Source organism: Podarcis melisellensis (genome assembly GCF_964234715.1).
Source record: "Podarcis melisellensis genome assembly, chromosome: 10".
NCBI lineage: Eukaryota > Metazoa > Chordata > Lepidosauria > Squamata > Lacertidae > Podarcis > Podarcis melisellensis.
In genome coordinates, this window is record NC_138542.1 from 7,782,669 (window position 1) to 7,804,848 (window position 22,180).

The window sequence follows — 22,180 nt, forward strand, 5'->3', positions numbered from 1 at the left end:
CAATCCTTTTAGTCACAGCTTTCCCCTTGATACCAAATGATGAGCCACGTCTAAATTTCCCCAAGTTTAAAGCCTGGCCCCCGTAATGGGAGTTGCTTTGAAGAATGGGGCATTTTCTTAAAATGGGTTGAAAACGGAAGACAGCCTTCACCCCCAGATGGGCTTGTTTTTAGAGCATGGATGGAGCATGGAGACTAGGATGAGTCTACCCAGTAGAGCCCATCCTCTGTGTTTTGACTTGAAAGAGTCCTATTCCGGGCATATCTCCTTATTGGAAGGAGGCCAGGGCAGGGCAGCTACTCCTGCAGAGGTAGAAAGGGAAGCCTCCCCTGAGAGCTTGCAGTTCTGCTGCATCTTTCCATTGGTAATGATGGAATCATCCAGTCATACACCCAAGGCAGAGAGCATGGTAAGACTAGACCAGGGAATCATTCAGAGATGTCACAAGCAGCCTCCTCTGCGGAGTCTGTAATAAATTGATTTGACAGCAGCACTCTCTTTTGCAATACACAGTTTGGGAATGACTTGACTAAGCGGTGTCTTAAAAGTACAGATAGGTAGCCGTGTTGGTCTGCCATAGTCAAAACAAAAAAAATTCCTTCCAGTAGCACCTTAAAGACCAACTAAGTCAGTTCTTGGTATGAGCTTTCGTGTGCATGCACACTTCTTCAGATACACTGAAACAGAAGTTTCCAGACCCTTCTATATAGTGAGAAGGTGGGGAGGGGTATTACTCAGAAGGGTGGTGGGAATGGGTGATTGGCAGATAGCTGTGATGAGCCTGTTGACGACTCTTAACGACTGCAATAGGTCTTACAGGAAAAAGCTAGCTGTTTTACTACAAAGGAATTTCAGAAATAGACTGGAAAGAGAAGCTGCTGAATTGCAACTTATCACCAAACTTAAAACCATGGAGACACCTGGTCTGAACAAAGACCTTGGATTCTTATCTCATTATACATGACAAAGCCATTTTTCACCTTCTCACTCCTTGCTTTTTCCTTACCCATGCCTTTTGTCTTGCATGCAACCTCACTAGCATCTACATAAACTCTTATATGCTAATTTTGTTCTCCAGCTAATACAATTGCAATATCTGATCCAAAGCTCTGATTGGATCAAAGCATTAGCTTCTCTCTCACTCACAGACACACAGAGACAGTTGACCTTTGATCCTATCACCCCCTGGAGTCTGGAAACTCCTAATTTAATTGACCCTTTTCTACGCCATGCTTGTTTATTCTGAAATTTACTTAGGGGTACATGATTTATGCCCCAATTCTTGATGCATTCATTCTGAAGTGTAGCTTAGTGCGCGCAATACTAATTTCCTAGAATTTGCACTGGGGGGTGATGGGAATAGGAGCAGATTGGACGGTTGGGACTACAGAAGGAAAGTTACAAATTTTCCCACTCCATGCTTCCTTTATGCTAAGGGCAGCTTCTGTGGGATTAAAGAATCTTCCCTCCGCTGAGGGACAGAACTGGATACCTTAGAGTTACTGTATTTTTCGCTCTATAAGACGCACCAGACCATAAGACACATCTAGTTTTTGGAGGAGGAAAACAAGAAAAAATAATATTCTGAATCTCAGAAGTCATAACAGCAAGAGGGATCGCTGCACAGCGATCCGTCTTGCTGTTCTGGCTTCTGGGATAGCTGCTCAGCCTGGTATTCGCTCCATAAGACGCACACACATTTCCCCTTACTTTTTGGGAGGGAAAAAGTGAGTCTTATAGAGCAAAAAATACGGTGGTTCCATGACCCCTTGTGCTCTGAAACCATTTTCAAGATGACAAAGTTTCTTCTGGGAAGCTCTTGTCAAATTCCTACTCAGGCATGAAGCTCACTGGGTGACCTTGAGGCAGTCAATGGCTCTCAGCTGAACCTACCTCACGGTTTGTTATTATAAAGCGATTACGTATGCTACCTTCAGCTCTTTAGGAGTGGGATAGAGCTGGCCTCACTGGCTGCAGATTGGTTTCTGGGCCCAATTCAAAGTGCTGGCTTTGACCTATAAAGCCTTAAACAGCTCAGGACTGGAGAACCTGAAAGACCATCTCTCCCCCATGTAAACCATCCCAGACTATGTTCATCACCTGAGGCTCTGCTCCACATGAAGTTAGGAGGGTGGCAACATGAGAACGGGCCGTTTCTGAAATGGCCCCACATTTGTGGAACGCTCTCCCCTGGGAAGTTTGCTTGGCACCTTCATTACTTATTTTTAGATGCCAGGCAAAAATGTTCCTCTTCAACCAGATCTTTGGCTGATTAATGTTTCACAGCCTTTAAATGCATCCGTGGGAAGGGGGGGGGTATTGATTTGCTGTTTTGATTTACAGTGGTACCTCAGGTTAAGTACTTAATTCGTTCTGGAGGTCCGTTCTTAACCTGAAACTGTTCTTAACCTGAAGCACCACTTTAGCTGCTGCTGCGCCACAGGAGCACGATTTCTGTTCTCATCCTGAAGCAAAGTTCTTAACCTGAGGTACTATTAATTGGTTAGCGGAGTCTGTAACCTGAAGTGTATGTAACCTGAAGCGTATGTAACCCGAGGTACCACGGTACTTATTTACTTGTTTTTGTCCTAAATTTTATTTTGTGAACCACCCTGAGATTTTATGATGAAGGGCAGTATTTAAATCTAATTAACAACAACAACAACAATAATAATACTACAGTAGTAGACATATGCATTATACTGTATGTACATAAAATGTAACACACAACAACAACAACAACAACTACATGCCACCAAATGTCCCTTTCAGGGCTGGGGCTGCTGGTTTGCAACATAGCCAAAAGTCATGATCATTCATATTTATTCACAACATAATGTCATCAAAGGGATGTAGAAGATAAAAACACAATGAAACACAAAAACACAGGTTTGAAAACAACAAAATCAACAAATTCTAAAAGCAATAAAACCACTCTTACAAAAACAACAAAACAATTTGTACATGTTGTTCATACGTGGCTTTAAGAGTATGGATTTTGGAAAGAATCTGTTACCAAATACAAAAGGCAACTTGTGAAGCAACCCTCTGCTATTTTCCTCTCAATTACTTGTTCACAACAGATTGACCGGGCTAAACATATAATTGATTTTCCATTTTTCACTGCCAGAAAGGGGAGAAACGACCTCATGTTTCAAGTCGCTAGTGTGTACATACACACTAAACCTTCTTCAGAAGATTCAGGCTAAGAGTTCAAGGGTTCTCTTTTCATCTCCTTGTAAACACCCCTTAATAAATTCAAGTATGGTTGTTTAATTAAGTCAGCCTATGCCTTGCCTTATTGAAGTTTGTTGTCCTTGAGCAATCTGCTTAAGTGATACATTGGAAGATGTTACAAAAAGGTCATGTAGAATGTTTCATGCGATCCTTCTCAAAGGGAGCACACATCCTTTCATTCTTCTAGTACCTCTTGAGAGAGAATGACAAAACCCTTCAAGATTTCTTTAAGATAGAGAGAATGTTCAGTCTTATAGATAACCTTAACTTCCAGCATTGCACTGTAGGAAAAAAAGCAACGCCGAGTTCCTGGCATTCTTAGTTCCTAATTCGGGGAGGGGAGTGAAGGGAAACTACATTATAGCTGCATACATGTTCATTTGGACAGGACCAATGGTTCCCAAACTCCCCAGCCCCATAGAGCATTTGAAAATCTCAAAGATAGCCTTGATGGACCACTTAATTATTTTCTCTTCTTGTTTTAGCAATTGTAATGCGCTGCTTTAGATGCTGTAAAAAATGCAATTGTATTTTTATTGCTTCCTTTATTCTTGCATATTGTACAGTTTAATTCCATAATATTCAAGTTGCACAACAAAATACATAAATGCGTAAATAAAAATAAAAAACACCACACAACATGGGTATTCAATGAGATGCTGCCTCCCATCTTCAACCACAAATCCACAGAAACGCGGCAGACTGCCTGAATCTTGACCACAACTTGGGACCCTCTACCTGAACTATTCCAAATGCCCCTTTCACAGGAGCACATCCAATCCCTGGTACCTCATGAGCAACTTCAGAAGGTGGCAGCAATAGTTTTGTTGCCACATTATCCAGGATGGAGCCTAGCATTGATAAAGGTATTCCCTACAAAATTATAAAAAAGGTGCCAAATATCACAAATCTAAACAAAAGCTGGTTTCCACATAAACTTCTTGCCAGTCACTCCTATGAGTAAAATAATGTGTTTTGTCATATTATTTGAAAAATCAGTCCACCAGCAAATTTGCTTTATAAAATTATAATCTGCCAATCTTTTTTTCTGCCTCCACTCAAGTTAGTATATAATGACCCTCTGCTTTCTTCTGTGTTATGTGTGTGTGTGTATATATACACACACATACACAAATTAGAGGTACAGAATAATTAAAATGTCTTCAACAGTACAGATATTTGCCATTTTTGAGTCAATAACTGTTATTGCAAAGGTTGATGAATCCGGTACATCAAGTAACAACAGAGCAAACAACTATTCACCTTGCCACAACACACACACCCCATAAAATTTTAATTTTTGTTAGCAATCCACACACAATTCCTCCTCCGGAATAACACTTGGGCAAAACTCTGTTGCGAGTGGAAGACAAAGAAGATAAATAAGGACAGGCAGTGGCGTAGCGTGGGTTGTCAGCACCCGGGGCAAGGCAAGTAATTTGCACCCCCTAACCCGTGGATTTGCGCCCCCTAACCCTAACCCCAGATGTTGCGCCCAGTGCGGCCGGGCCCCCCCCCGCACCCCCCATGCTACGCAACTGAGGACAGGAAAACTGTTTACATGACAAGATATAAAGGAACAAGGTCACCGTCAGTCTGCGCAATGAACAAGATGAGAATTCAGTGCTAAAACATCAATATAGATGTTAAGCGTTCTTAATTTGCATAGTATGGGGGAGGAGGCTGTGAATTGTCTTCTGTATTATTAACTGATAAAAGAGCTTCTCCGTAAGAGCGATATACCACATTTTGTGGTACCAGCATGGAAGTGTAGCTTCAGTTGTGTTCCTCCAGTATTTCGTGATAGTTAGTCTTGCGGCCATTAAGAAGTGCCCAATTAGACCTTTGTCAGAGACACCTAGTTTCCTATAAAGAAAAAAGGGTTTAAGAGTACCAGTTGTGGATTCATAATTGAATGTTGAGGTATACTGTAATTTTCTGAATTTCATCAGAAATAGAAGCCCAGAATTGCTGAACCCAAGAGCAAGTCCACCACATATGTACATACATGCCAGGGATTCAGCAACCTCTCCAACATATTGGTAGAGTAGTTGGGGAGTTGTGTGAAATGCAGACAGGCGTAATGTGTAACATTGGGATGAGCTCAGAATCCTGTGTTCATTAGGGCAGGAGTGGACAAACAGCTCTGACGATTCCACCCATCCCAGTCAAGAACCAAGGGAGTTGGGATTGCTCTGCCAAAGGGGGGGGAAATGGTGGCTGGAATTGCATTCAGTGAATAGGGCCAGATCAAGCAATGCCTATAATTAATAAATGGACATTAAAACAATTTGTCATCAGGAGCTCTTAGATTTCAGGAATCTTCTTAATTGTTCCTTCTACAGGACAATGTGTACCACAGTTCTCTTCATAATGCCGTAAGATCAGTCAGAAGTAAACAATGACTGGATCAGCTCCAAAGATCCAGGGCTTCACTGGAGCCAGGGATCCTATAGACTTAGCCAGGGAGCTTATTTTTAGTGTTGTGACTCAGCAGTAAGAGAGGCGATCATAATTCAGTGGCTCCCCACACCCAAAAAAATGTCGCTAGTTAGAGAGAGTTAGTTTACAAAGTTACGACGATCTGAACACCCTTTTTCTATCTCCCCTAAAAGAACACGCAAAATGAATAGTCTCTTAAATCCAGTGCCTAGGACCAGTGTTTTTTTCTTTAAAATATTTAGGGGTACTCTCATTTTGACTCCAGAAAATCACCATTTAATAGTTCCAGTTGGGAAAAATAAATACAGCAAATGGACAAGAGTACAAAGATTCACAAAATGTTTAGGGGTATACGTAACCCTGCGTCTCCCCATTAAAAAAGCACTGCTTAGGACTAGCTATAGCTCTGTGCCCTGCCAGAAATTGTAAAAGGACTCCATTGCCAGTCTTATGCATTTACATGTAAGATTCACAAAACAGTGTCTGAAGCCTTCGACAAAATGAAGCATCTATATTTTAATAAATAGATTAAAAATATAAAATTATTCAGTTTATGAAGTACTGTAACAATCTCTTTAAGGCGGTGGTGGTGTTTTATATTAAGAATGTTTTTATTAAGATTTTCTTGGGTTACAAAAGTACATACAGCATCTCTGCTTTCAGTTCATGGAGTCCTTTCTAGAGATCAGTTATATTTGATGTGTGAGACACTAACAGACAACATAATGTTGGGGGAGAGGAGAGGGGGGGAGAGAGAAGCAGGGTACACTGGAACCTCGGTTGTCAAACGCTTCGGAAGTCGAACATTTCAGCTTTTGAATGCTGACAACTGCAAGGTGAGTGCCTCCGTTTTCAAACGCGCCTCAGAAGTAGAACAGCTTCCGAGGTGCATTTCTCAATTTTTTCAATGAACTTTGCTGACTGGCAATTGTGCCTCAGTTGTCAAACATTTCGGAAGTCGAACGGTCTTCCAGAACAGATTACGTTAGACAACCGAGGTTCCACTGTATATAATGTTGGTTTTAAGTACCCATAATTTTGTCCTTCTTCCATATATTACTGTCCATCATTTGATGACGACAGCATGAATGAGCCATCACAGACCTATCACTGCAGATCTTTTCATGGAATGCCTCCTTAAACACAACACTTTTTTTCAATGAAGGTAGTTAAAACATTTGGTGTGGAGGCATGGAACCTCAGAGTAGTTTTTAAACTGATAGCTGTGAAAAGCTGTCAGGAGCTGAGGAATGCACATTTCAAGATGGATCATCTCTTGGAGGTGAGAATGAAGATGTTTTATCTAAATGGGAATGGGGATAGAAGTAGGAAATGAAAGTGGACATGGTAGCCATTCAAAAATAAAAGCTCAAAGTACTGCAGGGAAAAACATACGAGTCAGATACATTTGAAAAGAGGCACCATGTATAAATGTTTTATATGCCAGTGCTAGAAACAGGTGAGCCAAGATGGGCAAGCTGGAGCATACAGCTTTGAAAGAGGGCATCACTGTAGGAAGGACTTAGGGTGGTGTCCATCTGTATATCAATGAGGAGAGAGTCAAACAAGAAACCCCCAAATGGGTGGATGTCTCTACAGCAGTGGTTCCTAATTAGTGGTCCGCAGACCCCAGGGTGTCCACGTTACCCACTCAGGGGTTTTTCCAGCGCCATTCACATAATAAAAACTGGCATAGAGATATCAAAATTTTCAAAAGGAGGGGGTCCATGGCTTGGCTGTTGGGAAAAAAAAAAGCCTAGGACTTGAGCTGGAAAATGGAATCAAAGAGGCATTCAAAGGAGGAAGGATTGCAGGAATGGACAACTTAAAAGACCCTCACAAACCGGGTAAGTGTGTAAAATTTGAGAAGTGGTAGAAAAGAAGTTGAAAAGTCAAGAAGATCAAATCTCTCCAGTATGCGTGGGAGATATTTAAAGCCACTATTTTAAAAACTCCGCTAGAATCAGAAAATGCACCAGAAAATACAGCAGATCAGAAAATGCACCATTAGGTACAAGAGGATGCCTGCATGGTTAAAAAAAACCTCCATACTTCTGTTAGAAGCTGGTGAAAGCCCAACTTCAACTAAAGCGTGGTGGGCTGCCCTAAAACATTGGCTCAGGATTTCAGTGTTTAATCTAGGGAAGGGTTTGTACCAACACCTGACCAATGAGGAATTTGTCAGCAAATGGCAGAAAACCATGGCTAAAAAAGCCACCTCTATTGGTCTGTCACCCTCTCCCCCCAAGTGTATTATGAAGGCGCCCAAAAGATGTTAAAGCAAAGATTATGGGATAATGAACACAGTGACTTGAGATCTCAATCACACACAGTCTGTAGTCCGCTGGCAGTAGGAGTACAATATGGATATGTGCTTAAGTTAACATCTTACATTAAAAACCTGACAGTACCAAACTATCGAAGGCTTTTCACCAAAGCCAGACTAAACGTTTTTCCTTCTGCAGTGTTGGATGGGAGGTTGAGAGGAGTTCCCTACCAGGACAGACTTTGCTCGTGTGCTCAAGACATCAATTCCATAAATCATATTTTGTTGCATTGTGCAAAATATGAGCAAGCCAGGGCTGAACTCATACTACCCTTGCTGGTACCTTTCCCAGGAAAATCAGAGGCTCACTATGTCAGGTTCCTACTGGAAGACCAGACAAATGCTACAACATTAGCAGTGGCAAAGTTTTTATCGGTGATTGCCAGAACAAATAATCCCTATATTCTGAACAAAATGCTTGTTTAACCTGGAGGTAGGCTGTATGAATTGTGTATTGCTTTGTAATGATTTGTTGGGTCTCTGGACCGTAATAAAGACTGAATGAATGGGGGGGGGGAAGTCAACAAAGCTATAAAAGGCAAGAAGGCTTTTTTTTTTTCATACAATGGAAATCTTCCCCACATGAGGAGGACAAAAAACAAACCTTGGTGGAGGTTGCAACAAGAAATGCAAAAGGTGAAAAAAGGAGTGTAGCACTAAAAGCATAAAGGCTATTTAAAACACTAAAATATTAAAATATATTAGAAGCAGGCAAGGATGCAATTAGACCTTTACTCAAAAGGCTCCATGTGAGCACTCTTGCAAATCTAGTGCACATCCCATCATGGGCATCTGTGAACAGCTGAGAGAACATCCTGTAATAAAGAAAGAGGGAAGGGCTAGTTGGGAAGGAGTGAGTGTGGTTGGTTACCAAGGCAACAGAACAGAATCCTGGGATGGGGGAGTTATGTTGGAGTAGTGGATAGCTGGGAGGGAGGGAAAGCAATGAGCAGTTTGTAAAGTATAGCTTCAATTCTGCTTTGAGGATAAATCAGTTGTCAGGGGTGCCAACTTGAATAAAATATGGGGGGGCAGGTAAGCCCCTCCCCACATAATCACATGACACGGTGTGCACACACCATCTGAATGGCAATGCCTATTGACTTGGGGGGGGCTGCCCCTCAAATATTTTATGGGGAAGGGAACAAAGACCCCTCAGACCCTGGGAGTTGGCGCCTATGTTAGCTGTGCTGATTTTGTCATGCTAAGTTGTTTTCTTATCCCTTGATCTCATAAAATACTATCCATTTTTTGAGAGGAGTCCAAGAGTTTACCTTCTGCTAATGAGACTGAACCCACAAGATAAATCATTCTAGAGTAGACCCTTTACTACATAACAGCACAAAACCTGAGGCTGCTGCTTGGGCATTCAAAGGTATAGATGACTCTCCTCTAATGGGGGGTTACGTTCAGGGACCCCAAGCTCATAAGTGAAATCACGTAAAGTGGGGAGCACCCTCTTAACCCTGCTTTGGACACCCTCTCTGCCATATGCAGGGAAGTGATGGTAGCTATGCTACCCCTCACACCAGCTGTAAGTTGGGGAGGCTGAGCAGTGTAAACAAAGCTCCACTGCACATCTAAGTCTCTTTGGGGTTTCCTCACCCTAACTTATGTTTCTCGGGCTCCAGCGAGGGTCACCAGCTCCACAAAGACTCTCCAGCTCTTTCCTGCCATTTCCGGGTCAAATGAGAGTAAGCAGTGGGGAGTCACCTGTACTTCAGACTAAATCACTGCCCAGACCTGTTTGGAGAAACATTCTTCCCCGATGTTAGCAAACGGAAGAATCAACTTTTCTTTCACCCTCACCATATTGGTATGCTTTCCAAGTAGACTCATAGATGCAGTTCTATTCCAGATAATAGTAAAAAGATCATAGGATACACCTGCCAAGTCTCTAAGCAGCAAGGTGGAGCCAAGTTGGGTCCAGATTTCGCAGCAATTGATTGTCAGGAAGAATGAAGAGCACCTCTAAATTAAATAGAGTTGATACTTGTGTGTATTTTCCCCTAGGAAGGAACCTGCTAAATATATTGAATACTGAGACAGTGCTATAGCAAATGTTATAGCATTTAACTTGCACTTTGAAGGGAAAACAAATATTATCTTGAGGAACACGAATGCATTCTAGGCAAAACTTGCATGGTTTTAATTGCTCAACCACCTGCAGAAGAAACTTCTGTTCTTCCGCCATCAGTAGGACAGGGGTCTCATGCTGGAACCTTTGAAGGCTCCATAAACCCTAAGCTTAAAGGTCTGCTTAAGGGACATAAGGAACTATTAGAGGGTTTGGACAGGTTCTTATATGAGGACAGGAAGAAAAATTATTTGTTCTGTTTCTTTTTTAAGAGCAGCCCCAGCCCAGGTCCATCTAGATCACAGGCCTATCTAGTCCAAGATTCTGCTCATGCAGTGGCCAAGCAAGATACCTGTGAGAAGCCCCTCAAGAGGACAACCTCCCTCAGATACCAGAGGTAGTAGTCCACCATGTAGTCCTCCAAGAATCTGTATAATCCTGTTTTAAAGCTATCCTTGTTGGTGGCCATCGTAAGATCTCCTGGCAGTGAATTCCATGCTTTATGTCAGGCATGGCCAAACTTGACCCTCCAGATGTTTTGGACTACAACTCCCATCATCCCTAGCTAACAGGACCAGTGGTCAGGGATGATGGGAGTTGTAGTCCCAAAACATCTGGAGGGCCAAGTTTGGCCATGCTGGCTTTATGTGATTTTTGGTGGTCCTAAATCTCACAACATTTGTATTCAATGGATAGTGCCTGCTTCTAGTGTTAAGAGATGGAGAAAAACTTAACTGCTTTCTCTACGCTATGCCTAATTTTATTAACACATCATGTCCCCCAACACTTGCGTTGTTTTCTAATCTAAAAAATTCTGAACATTGTGCGCTTTCCTCAAAAGGAAGCTGCTGCAGCCGCTAGATAGTTTTGGTTGTCCCTTCCTCTACCTTTTCATTATCTTCTCTAAAGGGTTAAGGTAAAGGTACCCCTGCCCGTACGGGCCAGTTGTGACCGACTCTAGGGTTGTGCGTCCATCTCACTTAAGAGGCCGGGGGCCAGCGCTGTCCGGAGACACTTCCGGGTCACGTGGCCAGCGTGACGAAGCTGCATCTGGCAAGCCAGCACCAGCACACGGAAACGCCATTTACCTTCCCGCTGTAAAGCGGTCCCTATTTAACTACTTGCACTTAGGAGTGCTTTCGAACTGCTAGGTGGGCAGGAGCTGGGACCGAACGACGGGAGCTCACCCTGCTGCGGGGATTCGAACCGCCGACCTTACGATCAGCAAGTCCTAGGCACTGAGGTTTTACCCACAACGCCACCCGCGTCCCTCCTCTAAAGGGTTATGGAGAGATAAATGCCTTTTAGAAAGGCATGTTATCCATGTTAGCTCTTCTTCCATGATACCTCTTACGATACCATAACCCAATTTGGCTTGATGGTTTCTGATACCAAGGAGAAGTTTTTTATCCATGTTAAGACATAATTGGACACCATTTTAAATCAAGATGGTGGACTGGACGTTTCAAAGCTGTGCCAATTTAACCATTAATTTTAAAAATGCGCTGGTTTGTTTCTTAGAATTCCGAGTGTGAGGCTGCTAATTTTAAATATTTGAATGGTTTTAAATATTCCTCATTTCGCTCAGTTCTACACACCTCCTCTTTGTCGTCTCCCATTCTGTCTCTTCCTTCTCTCACAAAGGGCCACTCTGTCCTGCCATTGCTCATTTCCTTTCTTCCAACTTTGCATTACACAGCCTCACTCTGTGCGCAACTCCTGCTCCCACAAAGCCCATTTGCTGTGCATCAGAGGAGCAGCTGTTGGCAGCAGTCGAACCCAAAGCCTGAACTGCAGGGTAATAATGGCAATGGCCTGCTAACCTGAGGCCCACTGGTGATCCCTGGCCCAGTTTGAGAAATGCTGCCTTAGGCCAGTGTTTCCCAACCTTTTTTGGGCAAAGGCACACTTGTTTCATGAAAAAAATCTCGAGGCACACCACCATTACAGCCCCGTGACGTCAGCGCGCAGCGTCACGCCGGGAGGGACATGAATTGCTAGCAAATTACATAATCACCTCCTTGAGGGCTGGCTCATCTTCTCCGAAGGCAGAACCCCATTAATTAACAGCACAGACTCACACCATAGCCAAGACGAGGGGGGAAAACCTCAGTCATGCACAGTCATGCACATGGGGCTAAATGAGGATGAAGACCGGGCAGAGAGCAGGGTTCAAATCACCCCACCTGGCCAGGACAATCCCTGGGTGCTCCCTTGGGCCACTCGCCTGACCCACCTCGCAGGGCTGTTGTTGCGAGGATAACACGGGGAGAACCACGCGCGCCCCCGGGAGCTCCTTGGAGGAGAAAGCGGGCGATGAATGCAATGCACGAAATATATGAGAGGTGACCAGGTTTTGCAGGTGAGGGGCCCCCTCCAGCCTCCGCTTCCAACACCCGGCGCAACGACGTCGAAGTTTCCCCCCGGGCTCGGGGAGCACCGGTGCTCCCCCCGCGGCTCCCCTTCGCCCTCCCGGCTCTCTCTGCCGCCCACTGGGCACCCCCCTCACCTGCCAAGTCCGGAGCGCCGGTGGAAGTTGCATGCATGCATGCAGGGCGCCGCGTTGCCATTGCATTGCACTGCACTCCATGCAACGCCTGCACGCATGCATTGCCTTGCACGCCCGCCAAGGGGTCTCCCCGCGGTCCGATGCGTCCCCTCCGGCGCGGATGCAGCATTGCAAAAATAAAAAACCCCCGACGCAGCCCTACCTGGGGGGCAGCCTCCGCCTCCGCGGGGATCCCCGGGCTCCATCCTGCCGCCCGATCTCCGGAGGGCGCAGGCAGGCTGTGCGGGGTCTGCGCGGAAGAGCCCCTGCCCGCCCGGCTGCCGCCGCTGCGCTCATTCCATGGCCGGGAGAAGAGCGCTTCAAATAAAACGCCCGGCCCGCCAGGCCACGCTGGGAAACGTAGTTTGCGCACCCCGCGCGGGCGCGGAGCCCAAGGGCGAGGGGACTACGGATCCCGGCAGCCCCCGCGCCGGGGACAGAGGAGGAGAGGCCGGGTGCAGGGATGGAGGGACGGGTGGGCGAGCGAGTGAGTGAGTGGCAGCCGCCAAGCCTTGGCCGAGAGCCAGGAAGGGCCTCCCCGGAGGAGGAGGAGGAGCAGGAGGGAGGCGCAGAGCGGGAGGGAGGGAGGGAACCCCAGGGGTCATCTAGTGACGGCGCCCCAATCGAAAATTTGACTTTTTTAAAAAAAATCTTTCAATTTTTAAATTTTTCCCGCGGCACACCAGGCAACAGTGGTTGGGAAACACTGCCTTAGGCCAAATTATTTGAAAACCTGGTACAGAGAAATTGTGGGGGTTGGGACTGGCTGGATTTGTCCCTTAAGGCCTTGTCCCCAACCAGGAACCAGTGCAGCTACCAGGCTATCCATCTGGGAGCTCCTTAAGGTACCCACGAATTGAGGGGTTTCTTTAAAACTGTAGCCACCGAATCTTAGGCTTTGAGAAGCTGACAGGCTTACTTATGGTTGCTCTTGGAAACTCTCCCTGGCTCCTTTGGTCATTTCAGAGAACAGAAATAACCTGCTTTGCTCCTAAGCTTTAATATTCCAGTGCAGTCCAACTTTTCATGCCACAAGAGTACTTTGACATGGAACCCGTGGACCTTGTCATGTGGGAGGGGAAAGCAAGGCCAAAATTTTATATACACCAGCCCTCATGCTGCCTTCCCAAAGCCTGGTAAGTGAGGTCAGGCTTTGAGAAGCAGATGTGAGGCTCTGGCAGGGTCCTAGAGTCCCCTCTCCATCTCCTTTCCAAAGCTGGCCAAGCACTAACTAGACTTTGGGAAGGAGATGAGTCCTCATGCCTCCAGCTTACCTTGTTTCTGAGAGAAGGGCTCCAATATCTAATTCTTGTTCTTATGAAGATACAATCACCCTGGGTTATATCAGAAGGAAGAACAGGTGGGCACCATTTTGACAGAACTTCACTGTCCAGCAGTGGAGGGAAATGTGGACAGCAGCAACCCAACTCACCAGATGATTTATGGTTTCTGCCCACTCTAATGCAGGGGTCAGCAAACTTTTTCAGCAGGGAGTCGGTCCACTGTCCCTCAGACCTTGGGCGGGACCAGACTATATTTTTGGGGGCGGGGGAATGAACAAATTCCTATGCCCCACAAATAACCCAGAAATGCATTTTTAATAAAATCACACATTCTACTCATGTAAAAACACACTGATTTCCAGACCGTCCGTGGGCCGGATTTAGAAAGCGATCTGGCTCCCGGGTTTTGGTTTGCCTACCCATGTTCTAATGCATACATGTTGCTGTATGTAAAGCCAAATGGTCCCCACTTTTAAAGCTTAAAATTTGAGATGTTGGGAGCCAGATGAGAAGCAAAAGATTACTTATTCCCATTGCTTGGCTTTAAGTTGGACTCCTTGGCCAAGCAATTTGGTTTCAAAACCCTTGACCTAGAACCAGTTTTATCAGTTGACAGGTTCTAGGTGTGCAGAATCTGTGGCCCTTCAGACCTTGCTAAACTGCAACTCCCAGTATCCTTGGCCGCTGGCAATGCTTCCTGGAGACAGGATGTGAGTTGTAGTTCAGCAACATTTGAAGGGCCGAAGATTCCCTACACCTGGTGTGAATGGACTCACCAAGAAGAAAGAGTAGCCCCTTACAAGAGACTTCCCTACTTACCTCAAGGTCATTTCACACTTCAGTTCTGTAGCAGATTAAAAGGTAAAGGACCCCTGACAGTTAAGTCCAGTCGCGAATGACTCTTAGTACGACCCAAAAACAGCCACACTGCTCAGAAGGGCTTTGTGTCCTGAGAGGTTCTTCAGAATTAATAGATCTGCTGGCAGCCAAAAGGATGACGCTCTCTGTCTGGACTGCCTTCATGCCAAAACTCATCTTGGGGCTTTGCTCTTCTTTGCAACCAGTTCCGGCTTTCTCCTCAATGGGTGGTGCATTATAAATGCAGTTGTATATTCTTCCCAAAAGTTGATTCCGACTGTTATCATAACGAAAGAAGTTCCAATCTGGAGCTTTGCAAAAGCCTTGTTGCTCCAAAGCAGGCAAGAGAGAGAGCAGAGAAGGCTCCAGCTCATGGATGAGATACTGTGTGAACCCATTCAAACAGCCATGCATCCAAACGAGAGCAGCTCATCTCTTGCTTAACTACCACCATTATATGTCGGTAAAGCTTCTTATGGATCTCCTAACACAAGCATAGGCAAACTCTGGCCCTCCAGATATTTTGGACTACAATTCCCATCATCCCTAGCTAACAGGACCAGTGGTTAGGGATAGTGGGAGTTGTAGTCCTCAACATCTGGAGGGCCAGAGTTTGCCTATGCCTGCCCTAATAAATATACATTTATTGTGGTAGGTAACACACAGCCATTACTAAAACACAGCTACCAGCATTTTAAGTTTGGCTAATGGGCCTGTTTTACTTACTGCTTGGACAAAGCTGCTGCTGGTGCATTATCCTGCATTCCTACCCTTGTCTACAAATTTGGGAAAAGTCGTTTGAAATAGAAACGCTCACAATGAGCTCAGCATTTAGACGGCAATCCTAACCCTTAGCTGGGAGCAAGCACCACTGAATTTAGTAAAGAGTTACTTCAGAGTAGATGTGGTTAGGATTGGGTCATTAGTAGTTTTCTGCACTACACTATTTCAGCTTGTATTGTATGCCAAGGCCATACAGATTATTTTAAACTGTAAGCATATTGAAGATCAATGGCTTTTGTATTTCCAATCAGATTTTAAGGGAAACAGAAGGTGGCCAGAACAGCAATTCTGAATAGCCACAACATTGGTTTTTTAAAGGTAGCAAACAATCTAAAATTCCTACTTGCTCCTGTATTTTAGTGATCTTGCTGAACTTGTCACCCTGAACACTTTCAATGAACCTTAACATCTTGTAGTCCAGCCCAAACATTCTCAATAAATCAAACTGTAGAAGCAAATTCTTACTTTTACACTTTTATTAGTTTTCACTTAGCTTGAGAGCTTCTCTAAAGTAAAGATTATATAAAATGGAGTATCCAATACAATTCTCATTTTTAGAAACTATTAGAAATACTAGTTAAATTTCAACTATAAAACTTTATTACATACAAAACATTCAACCATTATTATATTGAAAGTTTGTTATCACAAAGTCCAACTCATGTACAAAACACAAAGGAGCAAAACATTTTTGCACCATCAAATCAGCCGTGAGCTGTTAATTAAGTCTTCATTCCTTGAGCATCCTTGGTCAAAAGCTTAAGTCCCGTTATCTGAAACTGGAAACACTTAGCATATTCAAGTAACCCTGAGCATCTAGTGCAATTGCACAAAAGTCATATATAATAGTCCATTGGCTACTTCTTAGGGGGGGGGGGGAATTGGCATTAAACTGATAGCAAAGTTCCTTTGGAAAAGGGGCGGGGGGGGGAGCAACAAGTGATCTCTTTGCCAAATTCGTGAGTGAGGTAGCCCAATGGCAAGAAAGAAAAAAGTGACTCGAAAGGAAAGGAAAAACCAGACGGCATCTCTTGCCTCCTCCTCAGCCCAAGGTTATCAAGGTAAGTAGAAAAGGCTCCCTTGCAGATCGCGTGGAGAGCAGCCAGCTGTGGGCGGCCTCCCAGTCCAGATGGGGGAAAATGGGGCTGGGAAAGGGGCGACAGTCCTCCCAAGACTTCGCCCTAAAGTGCAGTTCATTGAATGGTAAGGACGACCCAATCCGGACCCAAAGTAATTGTAAACAGGTGACTGCCAGGCGCCTCCCTTCGCTTGTTCGCTACGAGGAGAGGAGAGATCCTTCCCCCCAAAACACACCACAATCCCGGTTCTCGGCGCCCCAAGCCCGGTGCCTGGGGCGGATCCTTCAAGGGGCGCCCGCTCCTCGGCGCCCCACCAGCGGCAAGCGGCGGAGTCTCACGACGGGCGCCAGGTCGACCCCCAAGAGGCGCCGCGCCCTCCGCCGGGTGGCCTCCAAGCTGCGCCGGTTCCACACGCTCCCGCGCACCTGGACGGAGGGGAAGGAGTCCGGCTGGCGGGGGGTGGCCGCCTGCCAGATGCTCTCCAGGGACCTGCCCTCGAAGAGAGTCCCCGCGGGCAAGGGAACCGAGGACTGCTGCTGCTGCTGCTGCTCGGGGCGCCCGTCGGAAGCGCAGCGGGCAACCTCGGCTTCTTCTTTGCAGCGCTTCTTGGCCGCCCTCTTCGCGCCTCCTCCGGCGGCAGCGGCAGCGGCGGCGACCCGCAGGCGCCTCCCCCTGGCGGCGGCTCTCCTCCACGGCCGCTCCCTCCTGCCCTGCGCCGCCGCCACGGCCAAGCCCCGGGACAGGTCCGGCACGGAGGCTCGGCACGAGGCGTAGCCGTAGACGTCCTTGCTGCGGAGGATGACCGGCGAGAACTGGTGCTTGAGGCTGCACAGGAAGCTCCACAGCTCGGCGTCGGAGCTCATGAACTCCGTCGACTTGGGCACCAGCAGCTTGAAGGCGTCGCCCAGCGCCTTCGTGCCGCCGCCCAAGAAGAGCAGCGCCTGCGAGCGCGAGTGCACCACCTTCTCCGCCTCCGAGCCCGCGGAGCCCCGAGGGGCAGGCCAGGCGCGGACGGCGGCGGCGGCGGCGGCGGCTCCATGGCTGGCGGCGGTGGCAGCGGCAGCTCCGTGGGGTTTCATCGCCTTCTTCGCGCCGCGGCGGCGCCGGCGGCTCCCTCTGGGTCTCTCCAGCGCCGCCGCCTGCCGTCGAGCAGCTACTGCGGCCGAGGCACTTGCGCGCAGCAGCTCCGGCTTCTCTCTTCCGCCGCCTCCTGCCTCTTTCTCCCCCAAAGAGGAGGAGCAGGAGGCGCCTTCCTCCTCCTCCTCCGCCCCCCCTTCTTCTTCTCGCTCTTTTTTTTCCCTTCGCGGGGGGCGCAACTTCTTTTTTGCCCCCCCAAGGCGGACCACGCCGATCGATATCCCGCCGCCTCCCGGACTAGCCGGCACAAAATGGTGCTCTTTTTAAAGCCCCTGGCGGGGAGGGCGCGCTTGACACGCCTCCGCGGCCGTCCATTGGCACGTTTGAACGGCATCACGCGCGGAGGCCCGCCCCGTCCAGGCCCCGCTTGGGGTGCGTGGCCGTCGCGGAAACGTCTGGGAGGGTGTTGCTTGGGAGAGACTCTGAGTTGGTGGCCTGGAGGCTCAACCAGTGAAGGGGGGTCTGCTTCCCAGTTTAGGATGAGGGGATTTGTAACACTCCAATCTGGCATCATCTTGTTGCCTTTGTTGGTTCCACAAAAAGAAGAGAAGGCCTCCTTGCATATAATCTCCATTTCTAGGTCCCGGCTTCCTTGGAGCAAACCGTGATGGTTTCCTAGAACAACATAATGTGAGGGGAAATTGGGTGCCATTTTATATTTCTTTGGTTGGAATTCACGTTGAAATTCAAAAGCTTGCCCTTAAGACGTAGGAAGAACTAAATAGGAAAAAAACAAACCAAAAACCACAACGTGGCTTATAAGCATTCATTGTTATACTAATTGATGATAATTGGAGATATGCATGCCCTTAAAGGATAATAATTGCATGTGCTGGTTTCCCTCAGTAGACTGGTATGTCCAGAGGTTCTTGTGCCCCATTCTTAACCTTTCTGGCTCAGCAGAATGGAGAACCTCAAAATGATCAAAATCTCTGGCAAAATTTAAAAAGTTGTTGCATTTTTAATTTTATTTAGTTTCATTTTTTTATGAACTGTTCTTTCATCATCAATGGTAGGCAGTCTACCAACATGAAAACATAATGGTACAATAATATTGATTAAAAAGCAGATACTGTAAGGAGGGCATGCCCCAAAAATGGTCCAGTCGGTCAGTCATGCCTTCCGTGATACTCCATTCTGTTTGCCTTTCTACATCATTTTTTGGGGTCACCCACTCACCCCAAGTCAGCATTCCAGGGCTATTTAGCACATTCGGTCCCCATTAGGCTGTTTGGGACATTTTGCCATGTCTAGTCCAGCATCCTGTTCTCACAGTGGCAAACCGGATGCCTTTGGGAAACCCATAAGCAGGGCCTGGTAGCTCCCTCTTGGTCCTGTTTGGGGGCTACATAAAGGAACCAGAGAACTGAGATGGCTTTCAAGGATGGTGAATCTGCCCTCCAGACCAAGAGCATGGCCAATGGTCAGGGATGATGGGAACCTTCTGGAGTTCCACAGTTACCCATCTCTGAGAGAGGGAAAGGTAACAAAAGTTTAGAAAATTATAATTGGCCAAGAACAGTAGAACACCTCTCATCTAATAGCAATAGGCTCCAGACAGATGAGCTCTTCAGGCAACACCTATTTACTTATTATCTTATTATCTTATTACTTATTATCTTTGATAGTTGTTCTTTGCCCAAAGGTGTCATAGGTAATTACAGGTAGTCCATAAATATTATTGCACATAAACAGACAAGCCAGAAAGTAGTGGCAAAGCTGTGCAGCAGTTCATTGAGGGATGGGTAGACTCACAACCTGAACTTCCTGGTTTTGGCAGACTCTTTGCATCCCAGGATGTGAGATCTGTCTATTGTAATCAGCTGGAAAAATAAAAAAATGTTGCTTTAGCTTAGGTTGGGTGTCTTGCCAGGCCAGGGGGGCAGGACTAGCAGAGAAGACAGAATTTGTACTCTAACTCTGTTCTTTTTTTAATTGATAAAAGTGCATATTTTTGTTTTTAAACATATAAAAGTGCAGTGTATCTGTATGCAACTCAATGGAGCACAAAGCTTGGCAAGTAAGCACTGCATTTGAGCTGATGGAGGGAGGTCTGAGAGGGGGGGATTTATTTACTTACTTACTTATTTACTATTATTATTATTATTATTATTATTATTATTATTATTATTATTATTACCACCACACCCATCTGACTGGGTTGCCCCAGCCACTCTGAGCACCAGTGGCATAGCGTGGGTTGTCAGCACCCGGGGCAAGGCAAGTAATTTGCGCCCCCTAACGCGTGGATTTGCCCCCCCAACCCTAACCCCCAGGTGTTGCACCCGGTGCGGCCGGCCCCCCCTGCACCCCCCATGCTACGCCACTGCTGAGCACAGTGTCAGAAATTCAGATATATAAGCTAGGCGCCAAATGGCTCTTTACACCAGGGTTACAGTTGCCAAAATGGGATGCCTGGTTGCCATTTTTAAGACCAGACGGTTCAAAAGTTGTATTTTTCATTATGACTTTTTGCTTCCTGAAATTCCTTCTGATTGTTCAGATAAAATATAATGGATATAATTCTACAGGATGGGGTATTAGTGTGTGAAAACAGCCCAAGTGCAAAGATCCCCAGGCATGCACCTGCAGATGGGGGAGACATCAGGCAGCATCCGGGCGCCCAGGCATCTTCACTTGGTTGCACCTGGCGCCTGGCAAATTTCAAACTCTGACTATCCCTCCGTGCATTGCTGCACATTTATGTCACCATTTCCTGGCTTGTTTGTTTTTATGGATGTAAATGGTTTCTTCTGCTCTTGCTGACTTTAAAGTTTGGCACAGTAACATTAGCAGTATGAGCAAACAGGTCAATAAAACATTTCCCCCTCTTTGATGTCATTCACTCTCTCTCTGTCTGTCATTATTGCTTTTAAGCCTGTGAAGCCACCTATTGTGTGCAATTCTAAATTATGCACATATTTTGCATGTGCAATGAGCATGCAACACTAGCACAATGAAATCAAATTTTAAGCAAGATAAACTTAAAAAATAGTATTTGCTTTGCACCTCCTAGTAAAAAAATGCATATATACAGTTGCCATCGAAATTGTTCAACCCCCGTTGCAAATCAGGTTTATTGTCAAAATTTGTAGACTTTCAGCTGTTTGCAATGAGCAAATCAAACAAAAGCAATTGAAATAGCTCAACACAACAGATGTTTCAAGTGTTTCCCCCAAATTCAGCTGAAATTGGAATTTGTCCTGGCTTCTACAATCTCACTATTATTCAACTCCTTCATGGCAAGCATATTTAGTACTTAGTGGAGCAGCCTTTTGACCAGCTGCAAATGCAATGCATAGACAGACAGCAGCTTCTGGCAGAGTCCCCGAGAAATCTTAGCTCATTCCTTATGAGCAATGGCCTCCAGTTCAGTAATATTCTTGGGTTTGCCTTCTGCAACCGCCTTCTTCAAATCCCACCAGAGATTTGCTATGGGGGTTCAAGTCAGGTGACTGAAATGGCCACTGTAGTAGAACCTTCCAGGACTTCTTCTGCAACCAAGTCTTGGTGGAATTTGAGGGATGCTTGTCCTGTTGGAAGGTCCAATAACACCCAAGCTTCAGCTTCCTTGCAGATGGCAAGACATTTCGTCCTAGGATTTCCTGATACTTCATTGAATCCATCCTGCCTTCTAAACGCTGCAAGTTTCCAGTGCCAGAGGATGCAAAGCTGCCCCAGAGCATCACTGAGACACCACCATTCTTCACTGTATTCTTTTCAGTGTATGCTTCATTCTTCTTCCTCCAGACACAACACTGATCCATGGGGCTGAAAATTTTTGTTTCATTGCTCCACAGAACAGAATCCCAAAACTTCTGTGGCTAATTTATATGATTTTGCTCATATTAGAACTTACTTTGTTGTGCTTTTGGGTCAGTAGTGGTGTACGTCTTGGAGTTCTGGCATGGAAGGCGTACGTGTTTAGTCTGTGGCTTGCTGTGTTCACTGAAATCTAAGTGCCTGCTGCCTCCAAGTCTTGCTGCAGCTCATTTGAAGTCACTTGAGGGCTTTTCCCAGCCCATCTTCTCAGAAATCTGGCTGCTTCCGCAGATAGCTTCCTTTTTCTGCCCTGTCCAGGTAGTGTAACCACTGTTCCTCTGAACTTGCGAACTATGCTTCCAGCAGTGTCTCTAGGAACATTCAGTGCCCTCGCTATCTTCTTGTATCCTGCTCCTTGCTTATGAAGGGTGATTATCTCTTCTCTTACCTCTTGGACCATCGTCTTGACCAGTGTTCGAAACTCCCATTGTTCTAGGCGCATTTTGCAACAGGCAATTTCATCAGCACGAGCCATTTCTGAGCTCTGAGAGCAGTACTGCACCTAAGATTTCAGATTAAAACTGCAGTGGAAGGAAAGGAGGGCCTATTTCAGCCTCCCCACTTCCAGCTCCTTTGAAGACTTGAGAA

The 22,180-nt window shown here is 46.0% G+C and overlaps 1 protein-coding gene across 1 annotated transcript; it reads right to left on the minus strand.

The window, feature by feature from the left end:
- Window positions 1–16,012: 16,012 nt before the first annotated feature.
- Window positions 16,013–18,951, minus strand: CCDC71L (coiled-coil domain containing 71 like). The gene has a single exon (XM_081928739.1). The coding sequence runs from the start codon at window positions 17,710–17,712 to the stop codon at window positions 16,918–16,920; it is 795 nt and encodes a 264-aa protein (XP_081784865.1). The 5' UTR covers window positions 17,713–18,951; the 3' UTR covers window positions 16,013–16,917.
- Window positions 18,952–22,180: the final 3,229 nt, after the last annotated feature.